The sequence below is a fragment of the Dendropsophus ebraccatus genome, chromosome 5 (assembly GCF_027789765.1).
Source record: "Dendropsophus ebraccatus isolate aDenEbr1 chromosome 5, aDenEbr1.pat, whole genome shotgun sequence".
NCBI classification, from domain to species: Eukaryota; Metazoa; Chordata; class Amphibia; order Anura; family Hylidae; genus Dendropsophus; species Dendropsophus ebraccatus.
Genome location: NC_091458.1, coordinates 20821332 through 20842750, shown reverse-complemented (window position 1 = coordinate 20842750; position 21419 = coordinate 20821332). Strand labels below are relative to the sequence as shown.

The window sequence follows — 21419 nt, the reverse complement described above, 5'->3', positions numbered from 1 at the left end:
ACTGACTGACTGACTTGACTGGCACACATTACTGACTGATATACATGACTGACTGACTGACATAAATTACTGACTGACACACATTACTGACTGACACACACACATTACTGACTGACACATTACTGACTGAGACACATTACTGACTGACTGACACACATTACTGACTGATATACATTACTGACTGACTCACTGACATACATTACTGACTGACTGACTCAGGTCCTTCATCCCTCCCTCTCTGCAGGACGCCCACAGGTCCTGCTCCATCTTCTGTGTCTTCTGACGTTCAGCTCTAACCCTGCACTACCGTGACTACCCTTGCCTGGGTAAGCCCTTTGCTGATGCCGGCCCTATATATATATATATATATATATATATATATATATATATATATATATACACACACACACACACACACACACAAAGTAAAAAATAAAAAATCTTCACAAGTTTAATGAAACCGCAAGACCTTAATATTTTATTGCTGATATTTCCTTACAATTAGTATTTTGTGATGTCACCTTTACCTTATATCACCATCTGCAGTTGTTTAGGCATTGGTTCAGCCAGCCCGGCGATGTAACTGGAATCTATAATTACTCAGTGTCTTCAGCTCCTCCATTAGATCGGGGATTTTGACGGGTGGTGTCTCTTGTTTTTCATTCAATTCCAATTTTCTATGGGGTTAAAGGGTTAAATTTTTTCTTTCAAATCGACTCAGAAAGTTGTATAGATTTGTAAACGACTTACTAATTAGTCTTCCAGTACTTATCAGCTGCTGTATGTCCTGCAGGAAGTGGTGTATTCCTAAGTCTGACACAGTGCTCTCTGCTGCCACCTCTGTCCAAGTATTTATTACAAAGGGGAAAACCACAGTAAGACTAGGATATAATTAAAATCTAACATATTATTCTATTTAAAGATCACATATATACTAGTCCCTACGACTACGTGTATAGAATACCATATATTGTAGAGCACAAACAGCAACAAAGAGGAAGTGTCACTAAGGGGAGATGGATGGAGGGAAGGGGAGGTGCACTCTAAGCTGCCCCCCAAATACTGACCCTCCTTTTTGGGGTGGGCCACTAATAATGCTAGGAATACATGCATTTTACCCGTCTGTGGTTTTACCATTGAAATGAATGGAGAGAATACATGATCTATTTGCAACCACAATGTAACAAGGCATGAAATAGATTTAAAACCCGGAATTTTAAGTCTTTCAAGTTTCTGATTATACAATAAGGAGCCGCACAGCCAGAGAGATTAGGAGATCAGTTTACATGACCTTGTCTGGAAGATATCCCCTTCAAGTGCCTGGAATGTCATGCTGACCTGTGACCTGGAACGTGAGAGTGACTGTAATACATCCAGTGACCTGCAGGTGGAGACACGTCACTTGTTCATGAACTTGTAGTTTCTTTCCCAGAAATGCAGGAAACAATGAAGCAGCAAATGCTTTATGCCCCATTACGTGTTCATAGTCAGCCAGGGGGTGAAGCTTACAGCCATGCACTTCTCCCATCTCATTCTAATGATCAGTGGGGGTCTGAACTGTCCAGAGCAGTAGCAAATCCCCCATAGAAATCCTCTTCTGCTCTGGACAGTTCCTGACATGGACAGAGGTGGCAGCAGAGAGCACTGTGTCAGACTGGAAAGAATACACCACTTCCTGCAGGACACACAGCAGCTGATAAGTACTGGAAGACTTGAGATTTTTTTTTTTTATAGAAGTAAATTACAAATCTCTGTCTCTTTCTGGCACCAGGTATTTTTAAATAACCTTGTAGCACTACAAAGCTTCACAGTGTAGCCAAGGCCTTATATAGTAGATTACATTGTGATCATTATGAGTGGAGTATGTATGATAGGGACGTACTTTATTTTATGAGAGGTGAGAGTATTGTTTTATTCGTTGGAGAGATTATAGGTCTGTGCATTTACATTGCTCATATGGTGCAGTTCTATCTGGTATTATACTGCCACCTACTGGTGTGTTCTGATATTTGCAGAGCGACAGAAGAGTCAGCCTTCCTTGTGTAAAAAAGACAGCAGTCTTTCATAACATCAGACGTTATTTGTGCAATGACAGACGTTGTTATGAAACATGGATGTCATTTTTACATAGTGTGAACTTAGCCTTACTGGAAAGATGTTCTAACAAGCAACACTACTCTACCCATCCTGGGAAAATGGCCTAGTAAGGCCTAAACCCGCAATCCATTGGGTTCCCTTTGCTCCTGTGAAGGATATAACATATATACTATAATATTGCATATGAGTTTATCCCCAATCCTGGATATGTTGGAAATATTAGAGAAAGCAGAACTTTACGTATTGCACAGAAGTTGTATGAGGACTGCAGAGTAATAGACTAGGACCTTTCAGGGCTTCTGGCCGGGCCTAGTGCAGTTGTGATAATTCATCAGATCTTTACCTTGCAGTTTGAGATTGTGAAACCAGGAAGATAGGCATTAGGGTCTGTTCACACTGAGCAAAAGACTAGGAATTGAAGAGGAAAGTCTCTCAGAATTCTGCCACTTTAGCTCAGTGTGAACAGAGCCTTAGCCTGGAAGCCATACTGAAGGCTAGATACTAGGAGGACATGCTGAACAGACCCTCATACCCTGCTACAAGGAACAGGTATCCTCATAATATGCAGTCACTAAAATCACCTTCACCCCTCTATCTGGCAGGGACCATGTCTGGGTGAAACCTAACCAAATTGTCAACTGAATTTGGTTATTTTAGGGGGTGGGGGGGCAATCACATAGTGCTAGATAGGTCTGAACAGCAATAAAGAAAGCTGCCATATGAATACAGCGTCTTGTGCTTCCTTCTGTTATCTGGTCTAATGGTCTGAAACAGAATGTGTGTGTGGCGGGGGGGGGGGGGGGGGGGGCAGAGACTTTTTTCCCAGCACCATATGACTGAATTGCTTCCTCATTCTCCCTCCTTGGATTCCCTCCACATTCTGGACACTCGGTTACTTGTGAGTGTAAGATGAGATGACGGCAGCCATGTATTCAGAGCCGGGCGTTCGGGAAATTCCCACATGTTCCCCCCATTTACACAGACAGAGCCCTCACTCTCTGCGGTCTGTAGATGCCAAGGAAAACATTACGGGGAGCGCGCCCTGCTGGGTCAGGCCCTCGCTGTAGACCTTCTATGATTTAAAGGGATTTTCCTGTATTATGTCTATAAAGTTCTACAACCTTCCAATATACTTTCTGTTTCATGTATGCTAGCGGATCTAAGACTGTTTTTTTTTCGTGACATATTGTACTTTATATTACAGGCAAAATTTGGTCACTATCTTGAGTGTTTTTTTGTGAAAAACATCAAAATATAAAAAATTGTAAAAATTATCAATTATTTTTCCTGTTTTTTTAAAAATCAAACATACGCTATTCAGCATGCAGTAAAGATAACATAATTATTGTATTCTCTGGGTCACTACGGTTATGTTGATACCAAATTTTATATATATATATATATATATATATATATATATATATATATATATATTTTTTTTTTTTTTTTTTTTTTTTTTAACTATTACCACTTTGGCACAATGAAACTATCTACCTGAAAAAAAGGATAAAAACTGTTGCCACATTGCAAGATCCATAGCGTTCTTATCTGAGCTAGTTTGGGGCTCATTTTTTGCGGGAATATGTATAGTTTTTATTGATACCAAGTTTTGGATATATATGACTTTTTGATCCCTTTTATGACATATTTTCTTAAGTAAATTGATAAAATACACCAATTCTGGTGCTTTAAAAAAAAAAAAAAATTTATAGCATGTGCCGTGCGATATAATTATTGATAAAGGTTTATAGATTGGATCATTATGGACGTGGTTTACACCCTTTGATAAATCTCCCCCTTTGTGTTTTCTAGGTGGTTAATGTAACGGTTTATTATATATAGGGAATAAAACTGTGGTGGCTGCCCTGCAGCTGCGACCGGTCACTTGCTAGGTGGTTTAGAGTGACACCACTTATATGGTGGATGGTCGGTGAATTTTTCTCTCCCCAATGGTCGGTGACCTGCCGGGTTGTGATGGGTCCCTTGGGTGCTGTAGTGCAGTGTATTGTATGTGTTAGCACTGGGCTGACAGGCAATCTACACAGCCATGCCATATACATGGCAATACCAGGGGCATTCAGAAGGCCCCTGGAAATGCTATGAAGCTGATCAGAAATCCGGACCTTGGTGCAGAACTTCTGACCATGTGAGTACCAACACTCATGCCACCAAAACCTGTTACATGCCGCTATCATGACTTGACGGGTAATAGGTTCCGCTTGACTTCTTCTGCTCTATAACATGATGCCGATAGCTTAAGTAGCATTTTTATGGTGACCATTCATTGAAAGCAAACAAATCCCTAGAACAAATAGAAAGTTGTAGAACTTTTCATGTATGTAGTGATTAAAGGGGCACTCCCATCTCATACATGAGAGGCCAATAAATGAATGAGGCCCCCATCTCTGGAACTTGCACCTACCCCTTCCTCACTAGTGATATATACGCTATTCACGCTATTTAATTGCATTTAAATATTCGAACGATAACGCAGTGAAAATGCGATTCACCCTCCAACATCCCCCGGCGCTTTTTTCCAGCCAATAAACATGCAGGGGGTTGGGACAGGCACTAGGAATAGGCCGGACTTTAAAAAAAACCCCTCTAACTGTGATTGGCTGGCTAAACCATGTGACCTCCTGAATATATGAATAGTGATTTTATATTCATGTCACTTGCTGGTTGGAGCTAGAGAGGGACAGACTGTATACCAGGAAGAGAAAGCTTTTAGGTGAAGTTAGGTAGGGAGGGACCCCCAAAAGCCCTTGTTGGGGCTAAAAGTATAAAAACCATATATTTAGAAGCTGTTGTGAGACAGGCAATAAGTTCAGTCGTCTACTGATGTATATGTACACGGCTGTATACTGTGATTGCGGGATAATACCTTTTATCTTGCTACTACTGATTTGCGCAGTCTGCATCCTGTAAATGAGTTAAAACGCCTCTTTCATTTTATTATTGTAAAAAACAATGATCTATCCGGTATACGTCTGTATACTGTGAGTGTGGGATAATATCTGTTATTTTGCTATGGGTATATTCACACAAACGGGCTCGCAGCGAGATTCTCGCTGCGAGCCCGGCAGGTCCTGGCAGTTCCCATACACTACATACTTGCTGCGGTCTAAACGACCGCAGCGAGTATGTAATTCTGCCGCCCTTAACCCCTTCTGCTCCCGCCCAGCTCCCCCGCTGTAAGCATACTTTACCTGTCCTTGCTGCACGGGGTCCCGGCGTCCTGCTCTCCCGTCCGGCCAATTAGTGTGTTGCCCAGCCGCAGCCACTGATTGGCCGGACGGGAGAGCAGGACGCCGGACCCGTTCGTGTGAATATACCCTATTACTGATTTGTACTTATTGTTAATTTTTGTTATTACATATGTTACACTGCACCTGACCTGATATGTACGCAAGTGCATACCGCTAGACCGAAATGTACACTTCTACTTTACGTTCATAATTTGTTAGTGAATCTTCGGCGTACAAGAACACGAACCGATCACAAACATTTTTTTTTTGTTCGTCTTCGGGATCCGAACCGAAAATTTCGATGTTGGCTCATCACTAGTGTTAGATGCAGCCAGGCATACTTCCCCTGCTGTCCTATATGCATTCCAGAGGTGTTGGCATCATTTCCTGAGGTGTCATTGTGCACTTGGTGACCTCCTAGTGGTTGAATATTGATTTTTCAGGTCCCAAGTATTTTTCTCACATAGACTATAATGGGATTCAATATTCGTTTGAATATACGAATATCGTGAGATATTTGAATCAAATTTCGAATTATCGAATATTTCACTATTCGCTCATCTCTATTCCTCACCTTTGTGCGGTGGCCAGGATTACTAATGGCAGCGCTGCTTCCTACACTGTTCCTGTAATGCAGATAGATGTGAATGTGAGTTTCAGTGACAGAGGTGTGACCTCCATCTGTCAGTCGAGTATGACTGAAATGAAAACACCTGTCTCTGTGACCTGTCAAAATTTTTTTAGGGTGCGTTCACACGCACAGGAACTGCAGCAGATTTGATGGCGCAGATTTGAAGCTGCAGATTCAAAGAAAATCAATTCAGGGCCATCAAATCTGCTGCGGATCTGCTGCAGATTCTAATCTGCACCATCAAATCTGCTGCAGAGCCTGTACGTGTGAATGCACCCTTCAAGTCAGAATAACGCTATGAATTATTCAGATTTTATTATGTTTTAATACCATTGTCATTTTAATTGTAAATTCAAATCTCATAGCACTCCCTGAAATATATATTTATATACTGTATATAGTAATGACAGGTTATACGGGCGACTTCCACACCCTTGCACTAAGATATACAAATCTCACCCATCACATTATGAACTTGTCACCTCCCTTCATGCTCTATATATGTATTCTGAGCATGAGAGGTGTGAGACACAGCAGATCGCTGACCCTTGTATTGTGTGATTCACACAGTGCTGATGTGGACTCCACAACACTGTTACAGTACCTTCCCATTGAGAAACATTGACTATTGCACATAGAGCAGAACATAGTTTTATAGTACGCTGAGTATGCAGGTGTCTCTTCTCCCCCAACCAGAGTTGTACACAGAAGTAATGGAGTCCTCTTCTAGATGTCAGGTTTATCTGGTGCTTCACCCTCTCAGCTCTCTTAGTTCCTATAGGAATCTTTACTCCTGGACACCATCACAGTTAGCATCCTGATGCAGGTCCCAGTGTCTGCTCCTAGCTCTGTAGATGTTTAATGGGTCTGGGGTCTGCATTAGTATAGTCTAGTAGGGGGTTTGTATTTGTTTAGAGGGTCTTATATATGTAACTGTCTGGTCTGGGGTCTGCATTGTTTAGAGCAGCGTTTCCCAACCGGGGTGCCGCGGCACACTGGTGTTCCGGGAGAACCCGCCAGGGGTGCCGCGGGATCCCGGAGGGAAATGTGCGCTGTCACGGGATGTCTCGGGATGCACAGAACACTTTGATGTTCCGCCCGCACTGTGAGCGGGCAGAACATTAAAGTGAGCATAATGTAGAAGCAGGAAGTGTCGGCATCCTGCTCCTACATTCCCTCCCATAGGCTTCCGGCACTTCACGTGACCTCTCCGGCAGGCGTGATGATGGGAGAGTTGCTGCCTGCAGCCACAGCGCGGATTAGGTGAGTAGGATGTTTTTTTGTTTTTTTTTTAGTGGCAGAGCAAGGGGCATTATTAGTTCATAGGGGGCACCTCTGGGGGCATTATTAGTTCATAGGGGGCACCTCTGGGGGCATTATTAGTTCATGGGGGGCACCTCTGGGGGCATTATTAGTTCATGAGGGGCACCTCTGGGGGCATTATTAGTATAAGGGGGCACCTCTGGGGGCATTATTAGTTCATGGGGGGCACCTCTGGGGGCATTATTAGTATATAAGGGCACCTCTGGGGGCATTATTAGTTCATGGGGGCACCTCTGGGGGCATTATTAGTTCATAGGGGCACCTCTGGGGGCATTATTAGCTCATGGGGGCACCTCTGGGGGCATTATTAGCTCATGGGGGCACCTCTGGGGGCATTATTAGCATATGGGGGCACCTCTGGGGGCATTATTAGCTCATGGGGGCATTATTAGTATATGGGGGCACCTCTGGGGGCATTATTAGTTTATGGGGGCACCTCTGGGGGCATTATTAGTATATGGGGGCACCTCTGGGAGCATTATTAGTTTACGGGAGCACCTCTGGGGGCATTATTAGTATATGGGGGCACCTCTGGGGGCATTATTAGTTCATGGGGGCACCTCTGGGGGCATTATTAGTTCATGGGGGCACCTCTGGGGGCATTATTAGTTCATGGGGGCACCTCTGGGGGCATTATTAGTTCATGGGGGCACCTCTGGGGGCATTATTAGTATATGGGGGCACCTCTGGGGGCATTATTAGCATATGGGGGCACCTCTGGGGGCATTATTAGCTCATGGGGGCATTATTAGTATATGGGGGCATTATTAGCTCATGGGGGCACCTCTGGGAGCATTATTAGTTCATGGGGGAACCTCTAGGGGCATTATTAGTTCATGGGGGCACCTCTGGGGATATTATTAGCTTATGGGGGCACCTCTGGGGGTATTATTAGCTTATGGGGGCACAGCAGGGGATCCTACATACAGGGGGCACAGCAGGGGATCCTACATACAGGGGGCATCCCACATTCCTACTCGCTTTACTGCACATAACACCATACAGCGCAGTTACTTTGGGAGCCGACAGGAGGGAGAAAGGGAAGGAAGCTGCTAGAAATGTGCGGAGCCTAAATTGTTTTTCTCGCAGGTTCTGAAAAGATGAAAAGTAGCTGGAAGAAATCATCATGGAGGACTGGACTGGATGGAGAGGAAAAGGGAAAGTGACGCCTCAGATGAAAGAAGACGTCCCCTGTGAGTCACTGTATGACGGTTTTCTTATTTTGTAGAACATTGTTTAGTAGGGGTGCCCCAAGGAAATTTTTTTTCCGAGGGGTGCCCCGAGGTGGAAAAGGTTGGGAAGCACTGGTTTAGAGGGTCTGGTATTTTTATAGCAGGTCTGGATCTGTATTTAGGGGTTCTTGTTTGGTGTCTGCCAGTTTTGTTTTGAGGGTCTATATTGATTTAGGCTCTAGTTTGACATCTGCAACTTTTTTTTTTTTTTAGTAAGGCCTGTATCTTTAGGGGGTAAGGTCTGAAGTCTCTATTTATATAGGCAGTCTATTTTTGTGGTGGTGGTGGTTTTGGTTTGAGGTCGTGTATTTTTTAGGCATTTGGTCAGGGTTCTCTTTTCATTTAACTCTTTCACGACCATGGATCATTGATGCATCAATGCCCATGTCATTTGAGGACATCAGCTTATGGGATCATAATGATCCCATAAACTGATGTCCCTGTGTCTGCCCCCCCCCCCTCTGTCTCCTGCCGCTGTTACAATCTTGTGATAGCGGCAGGGGAGAGAGGGGAGGGGGCAGAGCGCACGGGCGCACGCCCTGCCTTCCCTCTCCCCTCCCACTGGCCCCTATAGCCAGGAAACCGGAAGCCTGAGGCTTCCGGTTTCCATGGCTACCATCAGGGCTCTGTGATCACTTCGCAGAGCCCTGATGGACAGCAGACAGAGAATTCTCCCTCTGTAGAGGGAGAATTCTCTGTCAGAAGCCCTATAGATGCTGCTGTCGTACTGACCACAGTATCTATGGGGTTAACTCTCAGCACCGGCTATGGTGCTGAGAGATGTGGCGGGTCTCCTGCGCCTGTGTCATCCTGCGGCGTAAATTAACATCGCTGCAGCATCAGGCATAGGTTGCAGTGACGTTAATTTACTGCCTGGCGGCGGGAGGGGGTTAATCTATGCTCCAAATAGAGCTACTATAAGAAAAAAAATTCTGTTTTGTTATTTTTTTTAACCAACTGGTGTCTAACAGTTCTAAATTTAAAAGTGACTTCTATTAAAAAATCTCAAGTCTTCCATCCATCACACCTAGCATTACTATCACCTAGGTATAAGACACATTCCCACTCTTATCACACTAATCATTACATTTTTAAATCAACTGGTGTCAGAAAGTTATACAGATTTGTAAATTATTTTACTATTCAAAAATCTTCAGTCTTCCAGCACTTATCAGCTGCTGTATGTCCTGCAGGAAGTGGTCTATTCTCTCCAATCTGACACAGTGCTCTCTGCTGCCACCTCTGTCTATGTCAGGAACTGTCCAGAGCAGGAGAGGTTTTCTATGGGGATTCCCATAGCAAGCCTCTCCTTCTCTAGAGAGTTTCCGTCTCGGCCAGAGATGTTAGCAGAGAGCACTGTGTCAGACTGAAAATAAAACATTTCCATACAGCAGCTGATAAGTATGGGGAGACTTGATATTTTTTAATAGAAGTAAACTGCAAATCTATATAACTTTCTGACACCAGTCGATTTGAAAAAAAAAGATTTACGCTGGGTAAACCCTTTAAGGAGATTGAAAAAAGAGTCCATCAAGTTTAACCTACAGAAACCCCACTGTGTTGATCCAGAGGAAGGCAAAAAACAAAACAAAACAGGGAGAAAAATTCCAACCAGAATGAAATGGCGCAGATGCTGAATTCCCCTTAAAGTGTATTAGAAAGTTGCAGAACTTCTCAGAATACAGCGATTACAGTAATGGAGGAACTTCCCCACCACAGTCCCGTCTGCTCTCGGAGCTGGGGCTGCATTATGTCTGCCTTCCCCCCATACATGGCTGCGGCTCATCTTTCTCTTGTGACTATAGGAACCTATGGCTTCCACTTCTGCTAGACGTCCTTGCACAATTTCTCTTGTGTGTCCAGAGCCGGCCTCTGGCTGGCAGGAGGAGTGTCCTGTGTTCTTCACACTCTGCTCTCCTAGCAGGCAGGGCTGGAAGCCTTTCATTCCGGCTGGCTGCCACTGACAGGCACACAAATGCCTTCTGTATACTGTGCGACCATTGAAACTCTGCTGCTCCTCAGCTCTTTGTCTGGACTGGGGCAGTCGATTATAAGGACCTATTATATTGGCATTGCGGAGGAAGCCTGGGACTATGCGCCAAGTGGGCAAAATCTCATGTCCGGAGTGAATATATCTGAAGACGAGTAAGTGCATTGTGTCTGTCACCTATTCTTTTATGCTGTATACATATAACATTGAGTCATGTGATGTTGAGCAACTTATTTTTTTCCGCCATCTGCATGGAAATTGCAAACAGGTATAATCGCATCCATTGCCTCGTAAGGATTCTGAATGAATGGGACTCGTACATCTGCAGTGACCAAGGTTGCAACTTTTGCGACTTTGCAGACACATCATGATGCCGTATACCATGTTCTGCTGAATAGGATTTTTTAGTTGCAGTCTCTGCAGTCGTGACCGATGGCCGAGTCTAAACCCTTGTGATTGCTGAGGTCGAGAACGAATACTTCATCATCACACTTCATAAGGTCACGGTCACCGGCAATCTATGAGTAATGGGTTTATTGTAACGGAATCTATGATAGACTACAATGATGTATCCATAAGTGGTGTAACCCAAACCTGTAGTAGCTATGAGCCAGGGTGACATTGATGGGAGACCCAAATTGACACTATAATGAAATGCTTTACAGCTCTTCAAGGTTAATGCATCACAGACAGGGGGCGATATAGAGCTAAACATTACTACGTGAGTGAGTGGAACTCCGGTGGGGCACATCTGGAGCACACATGTAGTCTTTGGGTGGAGAGTAGAAATAGGGTTGTCTGAATTCTGAGTTGTTCAAGGGGGGGTCTCATCTTTTATCGGCTACAGAGATGATGTCCCTCTCTCTTTCTCTGTAGGACCCAGTCTAACAAGATAAACCCATTGAACTGTGTAATCCTTGATTTTATCATAGTTTAACCATTTTTTTTAAAAGTGGTACTGTCATGTGACCCTATTAACCAAAAACAAATATTTATATATATATATATATATATATATATATATATATATTCAAAGTGGGCATTACTATTATAACATAGCTTAGGATATTCTGATTACATGGCTTTTTACAATTTTTTGATATGCCATTTTGTTCTGGAGATATGTGGGTTTAGAGTTTGTCGGATAATTTAGTTAATAGCCAGATGGGCGTGAACTTAATTTTGATTATAGGAGGGACTATCAGGTAATGGGCGGGATTATACTGTCAGGGGAGTGAATGTTTTACATTGAGGGCTGTGTCTGCCAAATACATACCCTCAGACTGTATATCACACCTATCACTTGATATTCCCTTTATAAAAATTAAGTTCACGCCCATCTGACTACTAACTGAATTGTCAGAAAAACTATAAACCCACATATCTCTGTAACGGTATCAGGTTCTCTTTAAATCTTAAATTGGTATTCCGCTTAGGCGCTCCCCCCTCCCCTCAAGAAAAAACTCCCAAACCCCACCCTTATTGTTCACCGCTCCTCCGCGATAATTTTGAGACCTCCGTCTTTCTATGTCCCGCCATTCCTCCGTTCCATCTTTTTTTAAAACTTGGGACTATTTTCTAATATGTCGCTGACCAGGAAACTACCTTTCCCGTCATATTGCACGCCTCTTTGTTGTTCTGACCTGTACCTGCACCTGTCTTCTTAGAGACACGGCCAGAGGAACCTCTTCCAGCGGTGACGTCAGTGGTGGACTTAGCTTACTAGTACCAGGCCAGGCCCGCCTCTAAGATGCCGGATACCGCGTGGGCGCCATCATGGAAGGGGAGGAAGTGAAAGGAGCGAGACGGAATAGACGTCCAGAACAGCAGCCAGGGATGTAACTACCAATGTAGCAGCCTATGGGGAGCAGTGGCCCACTCCTGTAGTACACTGGGCCCCATGAGCCGTCATCATTTGTAGCCCCCGGTGGTGGAGCGGGCCTTGTGGGTGCTGCAATGTCCCTTCAACTGTAAGCACTCCTTACGAGGGTCTATCTTTTTAGAGAGGTTCTTCCTTTACTTTCACCAGAAATTGATAGCTCTTAGTTAAATGTAAATTTTAGGTAAAAGTAACCTAAGAAAGTCTGGTTGCTAGGGACGCGCTGCTTAGCAACGCTATAGAAAATATATTACTAGCCGTCAGGCAATGTGCTGACAGCAGAGAAGGTTGGCAGTCACATGACTATGTGAGGTGTTATAGCCGTGTTATAGTGGCACATCCAGAATCCAGGCTATGCCATAAATGTTCTCTGGGACTCATCTATGTCTAGAAGAGGGCACCATCTCACCAGGCCCCGTCTCACCTGGATGTGTTGGCTATAGGATTCTGAAAACCGCCCTTTCTGCAATTATTCCATACTTCCCAGGCTGGTGTTTCGGTAAAATAAGACCACCTTTTGGCTTCTGCCTCTAGATGGGAAGGGGTCAGGGAAGGTGCTGGTCCCAGGGACTATTACTATGTGTGGACACAAAAGAGGACACCATTATGATGTAGGGCACTGCCACTGTCTGCAAGATGGGGACAACAGATGTCAGAGACAAACTATGCCTGGAAGAAGCCTTCATGGTGGTCCAGACAGATGGAGAAGAGAGAGAAGATGTCACCTGTAGACTCCGGATGTATCTGTAATCCCTGTAAATATGCAGTCAATGTGAAACTTTTTTACACTTTCACTTTTTTTCTATAAATTATTAAGAAATTCCAGGAAACACTTCCTAGCTGTTGACTGTTTAACTTGGTGAAGATGGCATCCCCCCCCCCACGGCTGTGACCGAGGAGCTGGCACTGATGAGGGGGACCTTTGAGCTAGGCCAAAATATACCTTACCCAGGTCGTGTTGAATGTACTGAAACTCAATCTCTCCATTGGTTGTTATATTTGGCTGAATGACGAGTGGGATTAGACAGCTATTAGTGGATTATAATTATCAATTAGGTCTAAGAGGATGCTATTCTGTTAGTGGAGCATGAACATAATACCGCAGTAGGAGGCTTATAGATCCTAATCCCTTATTGTTGTCTCGTCCCTTTATAGGGGCTCCATGTCACTCGTAAACAGCATTTCTCCCTACCATCAAGCACTTACAGACAGGTGGACATAGAGGATGTGCAGATGCATTATGTGTGAATATAGCCTAAGACCTGACTTTATACTAGATGACCCCACTCCATGGTGGTCTGAGGGAAACGTGTGGCTGCTAACTGGTAGACTGTAAGGGAAGATATACCTTGTTACTTTTCAGTACTGTCTATAGTGTTGTCTCTTGTACTTCTAATCCCCTTTTACAGGTATACAGGGGTTAACTTTCCCCTCGGTATCCTGTGTGTCCACTACATAGGGAAATGCTTGAAAGATTTCCCATCTGCAGATAGCTGTTTCAGGGTACTAACTCTCATTAAGGAGAGTTTGTCATAAAGACGTATGGAGACTTACAGACCATTGCTACTCCATTGAGAAATACCTTGCTCTGCACTGAAGAAGGGAAACAACCCTGAAACAGCTGTCTGCAGATAGGAAATCTTTCCTTTTGGAGAGATTGTTGGGCTTGGCATACAATCTCCAGTAAATATTCTAAGACTGCTAGATTGAGTGAGACTTGTTTTGAAGGGACATCTCTTTGCTCAAGAGGTGTGAGAGCTATTTTGCATATTCTTTCTTCCGAGAATTACGTCTTTGTCACAAATTCTCCTTAATAAAAGTTAGTACCCTCTTGACCCACATAAAACCCTACCTAAAAAGCCTTCAGCATTCCTACTGGGGGATATATTTCCCTCAACACTATCTGTTAAGGCAATAAACCTAATAATACTACCGTGTTTCCCCGAAAGGAAGACAGTGTTGCTAGGCCTTATTTTCAGGGGATGTCTTATTTTTCCACTAGAAGTCTGCATTAAAGTTCCAGTGCACCCCCCCCCCCCCCATGTTATATAATGGGCAAACCATGGGAAACAATGCTGGGAACGATCTGCTTCATGTTAACATTCACCTCTGTTCGTAGACGACTTAAATGTTTCTGTCGAAAGCATCTGGAGCTTTGCCATAGGATTAAATAACACATGTGTTTTGGGCCATGCAAGGCCCCAGGGGGTTAAGATGTCACAACACTTAACCCTATGGTGACCACTTCTATGCTTTGTTCTGATATCTACCATATGCTCCAGTATCTAGTGTCATTCTCTTTTACTCAGTATAAAGGAGATCTATTTTTTTTTTTATTTGGCTCTGCTAAACTTAGGCTATGTTCACACTACGTAAAAGTACGGCCGTTGTTGCCATCGGCAACGACGGCAGTACTTTGTACGGTGTGGACCTGCCTTTTCTTGTATGGGATCCCGGCCGGAGATACGCTCCGTCCGGGATCCCGTACAGGGCCACAAAAAAACTGACATGTTAGTTTTCTGCGCTCGCAATTTAGTGAATTGCGGCTGCAGAAAGACCTGTTAGTTCACACAATGAACCTCCCACAGCTTCATTATGTGCTGTGGGAGGTTCTGATGCGGGCGCGCGCTGATGCGCCCGCATCAGAACCCTGTGACAGGAAAGATCATCCGGGCAGAGACCAGCCGTTCCGTGTCTTACGGCCCGTCTCTTACGTTGTGTGAACATAGCCTTAAAGCGACTCTGTACCCACAATCTGCCCCCCCCCCCCAGACTGCTTGTACCTTCGGATAGCTGCTTTTAATCCATGATCTGTTTTGGGGTCCGTTCGGCAGGTCATGCAGTTATTGTCCTAAAAAACAACTTTTAAACGTGCAGCCCTGTGCCAAACGGCCGTGGCCTAGAGCCTAGAGTGTGTGAGCATTAGGCTGGCACAACCTTTCTGTCCCTCCTCATCATTAGGAATGCTCCAAGCAGATTTTCTCCTATTCATCACCTTTGAGAACATGGCACATGGGTTGGATTCTTAAAGGAGAGGTCTGGTGAAAATTTTTATTAAAGTACTGTATTGCCCCCCCAAAAGTTATACAAATCACCAATATACACTTATTACGGGACATGCACATAAAGTGCTTTTTCCCTGCACTTACTACTGCATCAAGGCTTCACTTCCTGGATAACATGGTGATGTCACTTCCTTAATAAAATAACGACCCGACTCCCAGAGCTGTGCGGGCTGTGGCTGCTGGAGAGGATGATGGCAGAGGGATGCTCAGTGTCCCTCCAGTGCCCTGTGTCCCTCAATGTACCCCTGCCATCATCCTTTCTAGCAGCCACAGCCCGCACAGCTCTGGGAGCTGGGTTGTGACATCACCGATTTATCCAGATAGTGAAGCCTTGATGCAGTAGTAAGTGCAGGGAAAAAAGTTTATAAGCATTTCCCGTAATAAGTGTATATTGGTGATTTGTATAACTTTTGGGGTACAATAGGATACTTTAATAAAATTTTTCGTCAGACTTCTCCTTTAAGGCACCTGTGCAGTGTTCACTGCAGAGGAATAGGAAAAATCCTGCCAGTGGCATTCCTAATGATGAAGTGGGCGGGGAGGAGGGACAGAGGGGTAGTGCAAGGTTAGGGCACAGATATACTAGGCCACGGCCGGTTGGCACAGGGCTGCAAGTTTAAAAATTGTTTTTTTTGGACAATAACTGCATCACCTGCTGAATGGACCCCAGGACAGATCTTGGAGTAAAAGCAGCTATCCGAAGGTAGAAGTGGTTTGGGGGCTCGGATTGTGGGTACAGAGTCGCTTTAATGGCTATTTGGTACTATTGTCCTGGAGGTCTACAATTGGGTTGAATGAGAACAGATAATCCAGGACTAGTGTTGAGCGGATCTGTCAAAATGTTCGAGTTCAGCAACATTATCCAAACCCGTTGAATGCAGCCCTAAAGAGTAGTAATGAGGGAACATTTTCGTATATTTGTATGTTCGTATGAACATAACGCTAATTGTACACGTTCGCCGATCAGGACAATTTGTTTGATGATCGGAATGGTTATAACAATCATTTTTTAACATATTTGAACATGGGAACGTTTATCTTGTGATGTACAGTATGCAACTGTGTAGGTTTCCTCCCACCAATATGAAAGAGCCAATGAGTGTGTGGGGAAGGAAGGGCACATCAGGTAGTGTAGTAGCCGTGTTCACTCCTGGCATTACCGTGAGCGTCATTCCGTACGTTATGTACATGCTATAAAAACGTGTCGCTGAGGAGAATTTTCTCAGTCTTTCCTGATTCTTGTACCTTTCAGTGGGGAGAGTGACACGAGCAGGGACAGCATCTGAATTTAGTGAGGCAGCAATATTCACAGTGGTAGCTAGTCAGTGTAGGGAGGGAGAGCTGACCGAGTAGGGCTTAGAACGTTGTGAAATTGTCAGTCTAGGGAGGGAGAGCTTACCGAGCAGGGCTTAGAACATTGTGAAATTGTCAGTGTAGGGAGGGAGGGCTGACCGAGTAGGGCTTAGAACAATGTGAAATTGTCAGTGTAGGGAGGGAGAGCTGACCGAGCAGGGCTTAGAACGTTCTAAAATTGTCAGTGTAGGGAGGGTCACAGAATCAAGTGTTTTAGCACTATAAGCATTTATTTCTTAACCCTGTAGTGACCAGGCATCCATCATAGTCCATCCTGTCTATTTTCTTCACAATGCATTTGAGTTTTCTGAGGCCAAAAGGGGAGGCTCGCTGGGACATGTTGACTTGCTGAGCTGACTGTACGCTGTGGCCTAGCTTTCCTCGTACAAATTGTGTGATACATGTATGCACGTCATTGCATATATACACGCAGGCAAATAAAAGATATGCTAATGCTACTCACCTCGTAATTGCTCCGCTATGATAATTTGTACGCACTGAAACATACACTTCTACTGTATGTTCGTTATTTGTTCGTGGATGTTCGTACATGAAGAAATTACATGCAAAAAATGATAACTTATGTTTTTTTTACATATAATTTCTACTTATACTGCGCCCCCTGCTGGACCCTTCAGGTATAGACCGGGTCGTGATGTCACATTTATTTAGAGAAATTGAAGCCTTCCTGATCTACTAACCTGAGAGAAATAGAGCTATATGTGCATTTTCTATAATTAGTGTATATTAGGAATTTGTCTAACTTTGCTTATGTTATAACATATTAAATAATACATTTTGGCCAGAGTTTTCCTTTAACTTGTTATGATATTAGATCTCATTGGCATCAGCTCTGCAGACCATCCAGCCTTCTGCCCTAGAATGACTGGCAGCCTCTGTTTACTCTACTAAACAACTGTTTACCCGCGTCCATGTAATGGAATCAGTCAGTTGTCAGGCCGGACTGTAGACAAGGACTCTGTTTTTCCCTCTGAGGCTGCAGACAAGTTATTTTCAGACCACTGGGCACTCACATCTGTCAGCAGAAGCGATTATGTACTATGTGGAATGTAGGGAAATTGGAATTTCCCACAAGAGTAAGACTGGTGGTGGCTTCTTCACACTGTGCCCTTAAAGGGATTTTTTAACAATTTTTTTATTTTTCAAATCAACTGGTGCCAGTAAGTGCCAGAGATTTGTAATTTACTTCTATTAAAAAAAATGTCATGTCTTCCAATACTTATCAGCTGATGTACAGTATGTCCTACAGGAAGTTGTATTCTTTCCAGTCATGGACAGAGGTGGAAGCAGAAAGCACTGTGCCAGAGTGGAAAGAATACACTATTTCCTGCGAACATACAGCAGCTGATAAGTACTGCAGGATTTGAGATTTTTTTTTTAATAGAAATAAATTACAAATATCTGGCACTTGCTGGGACCAGTTTTTTTTTTTTTTTTTTTTTTTTTTTTGGGGGGGGGGGTGAACTATCACTTCAAGGGCTTGATCAAGAAGAAAACAACATTTCTTGCAGGACATACAGCAGCCGATAAGTACTATAAGACAAGATTTTTAAATAGAAGTAAATTACAAATCTGTACAACTTTTTGAAACCAGTAGATTTGAAAGAAAAAGATTTTTGCTGGAGTTCACTTTTAAGGGCTCCACGTTTGATTTTTCCCAGAGCTACCCTCGCTTTTTCCATGTTTCTTATTAGAGCACATGGAAAAGCATTGTTGGGATGATAAAACCCTTTAAATAAGTTGGCTTTAAACCTTTGATCATTTCATATCTAAGTGATACGGAGGATATTATTGGAAACATTCGAGTGGAAATTTCTCAGTGCATTTAGCATCGGCTCAGTAGGAGCGTATAGTGATTACAGGTGATTGTATTTACTATTATTGACAGACCATTTGGTCATTAATGTGATTGTAAATGTTATTGATTTCTATAGATCATAGAGGTCATACAGACATGGAGGGGAACACAAATAGTCAAGAGGTGATGTGGTCTCCCACTAGGGGTGTTACTATTATTCACACCCTTCGCAAAAGTCTGTACTTTTTGTGGTCATTTTACAGTGAAAGTAGTATGAGGAGTTGGCCACTAGATGTCGCTATATTGTGTATTAATGTATGGAAGCTGCACAGCTAAAGGATCGCAAAGGGTTATTGTATTTATGTGTACCAGAATCTGTGAACCAGTAGGATTTCTGCTTTCTTCTCTCCTATCACCTCTTCTCTATATTCTTCTATTGCACTCTTTTCACCCAGTCATGGCGCATCCTACATGCTGTAGAGGAAGTTAGTCCCTTGGGTGGGGGAGAAGCAAGAGCTTTCTGTTCGGGACAGTGTGGAGAGAGGACGCAAACTAGAGAGCTCTCCACAGCGGTCTTATCCAAGCACTGGCCCTCTGCCAGGTCCCCGAAGTTTAGTCTTAGTCACAACCCTGCATGGGTAGGACGCAGGACAGCACACTGTCACCAACTTTCCCATACGTACCCACACAAAGCACTATGCAGTGTTTAACCTCTTAGGAGAGGACCAGCCAACAGATAACCTCAACCCACACCGTGGATTAGGAGAAGTAACAGTGCAGGACAGTATCCACTATAGAGCCACAGAGCCAGGAAGTGATCCGGGTGGAGCAAAGTTGCAGTAAGCCTATGAACTCCATCTTGCTGCGCCGGTGTCAGCAGGGAACCCTCAGCATTCCGCTCAACCCAGGTAACAAGGTCTGGGACCTGTGTCACCCATTAGTACGGTTCGGCCAACGCTAGTGGTCATAAGGTGGTGTGAAGGCTGAAGTCAAAGGTCAATACACAGACACAGTGTTCTTCTTCTTCTTCTACAAGTATTCTTCTATATCCTCCAACATCCCAGCAGAGCACATTACTACATAGGTTGAGACTCTCACTGCATCCACCTCAGTACAACTCTATCAACACAACTATCTCCTACTGAGCACTTATCTCACAGATCTGGTTGTCCTATGTGCAAGTTTGTATTGGAACCTTTGTCAAGTGTATCTCAAAGCTCTTCTGTATTACCTGCTGCACATTTGCAAGTAGTAAACCAACTCAACGTTATCTCAGAGTCTGTGATTATTCATCACCACCTGCACAGCACTTACACCGCAACCTTGGGACACTTCCCCTTTCTGTGGGTGGTGGGTCCTACTATCCAGAAGGGTCATTACACCACTCTGGCCACCTGTGACTACATCATCTGTGACACTATCCCAAGGGACCTGGTAGCAACCCGGCAGGACACTGACCACAGGGGAAAAGGGTACAACCGGCCTTACACTCTCAAAGCAGGCGTGCCATCACAGCTGTGTGCCCACCTGGCGTCACGTGACAATCCATTAAGGTTTGGCTGTATCTCGGCCCGGCCATTGTTTTATTAAGTCTTTATGCTGCTTTCAAAGGGCCATGTTTGCCTGAAAGAGTCCTGGAGCTGTATCCATGTTTTCCAATCACCTGGATCAATCAAATCAATGGTTCAGCTCGGGTTTGGCCAAGGCTGCCTCTGGTGATCATAATATACTGTAAAGTGGTACCTCTGTTTTTGAACTTGATTGGTTCAGGAGGGCAGTTTGAGAACAGAGCAGTGTTTTCCCATAAGGAATAATGTAAATGTGTTTAATTGGTTTTAGCACCCACCAATAATTAGAAACAATTAACTACAGAACTCATTTATAGCATTGGAAAGTGCACAGTAAAGTAGTACTAGTAGTTACCCCCTCCCTTCAGCATGTCCCTAGTAGGTAGTTACTCCCTTTCAGCATGTCCCTAGTAGGTAGTTACCCCTCTCCCTCCATCATGTCCCTAGTAGGTAGTAACCTCCTCCCTCCAGCATGCCCCTAAGTAAGTAGTTATCCCTCTCCTTCGAGCATGACCCGAGTAGGTATTTACACCTCTCCCTCCAGCATGTCCCTAGTAGGTAGTTAACCGCCCTTTCTCCATCAGGTCCCTAGTAGGTAGTTACCCTCTCCCTCCAGCATGCCCCTAGTAAGTAGTTACCCTCTCCCTCCAGTATGACCCTAGTAGTAGTTGCCCCTCTCCCTCCAGCATGTACCTAGTAGGTAGTTAATCGCCCTCCCTCCAGCAGGTCCCTAGTAGATAGTTACCCCTCTACCTCCAGCAGGTCCCTAGTAGATAGTTACCCCTCTACCTCCAGCAGGTCCCTAGTAGATAGTTAACCGTGCTCCCTCCAACATGTCCCTAGTAGGTAGTTACCCCTCTACTTCCAGCAGGTCCCTAGTAGGTAGTTAACTGTGCTCCCTCCAACATGTCCCTAGTAGGTAGTTACCCCCTCTCTCTCCAGCATGCCCTTAGTAAGCAGTTAACCTCCGTTCTCCCAGGCAGGATTCCCCTATTAGACAGTTAACCCCCCTCCCCCAGACAGGATTTCCCCAGTAGGCAGTTAACCCCAGTACTCCCAGACAGGTATCCCAATCCCCTATCCAAAAATAAATAAATAAACATCAAACTCACCTGTCCTCCACTCCCGCACTGGCAGGATCCTCTCCAATTAGCTGTAGTCTGTGCTGAAGTGTTGCAGTTCCTCTGTTTCAGCCATTAGATGTGCGTCGTCCT

The 21419-nt window shown here is 44.2% G+C and overlaps 1 protein-coding gene across 2 annotated transcripts in view; it reads left to right on the top strand.

Moving 5' to 3' along the window:
• Positions 1-10453: 10453 nt before the first annotated feature.
• Positions 10454-21419, top strand: part of HEPHL1 (hephaestin like 1) — a 74397-nt gene continuing 63431 nt past the window's right edge. For both annotated transcript variants that reach the window (XM_069969646.1, XM_069969645.1), the window contains exon 1: positions 10454-10676. In XM_069969646.1, coding sequence (XP_069825747.1) covers positions 10507-10676 — 170 coding nt within the window. In that variant the 5' untranslated portion in view covers positions 10454-10506. The remainder of the gene's footprint in view (positions 10677-21419) is intronic.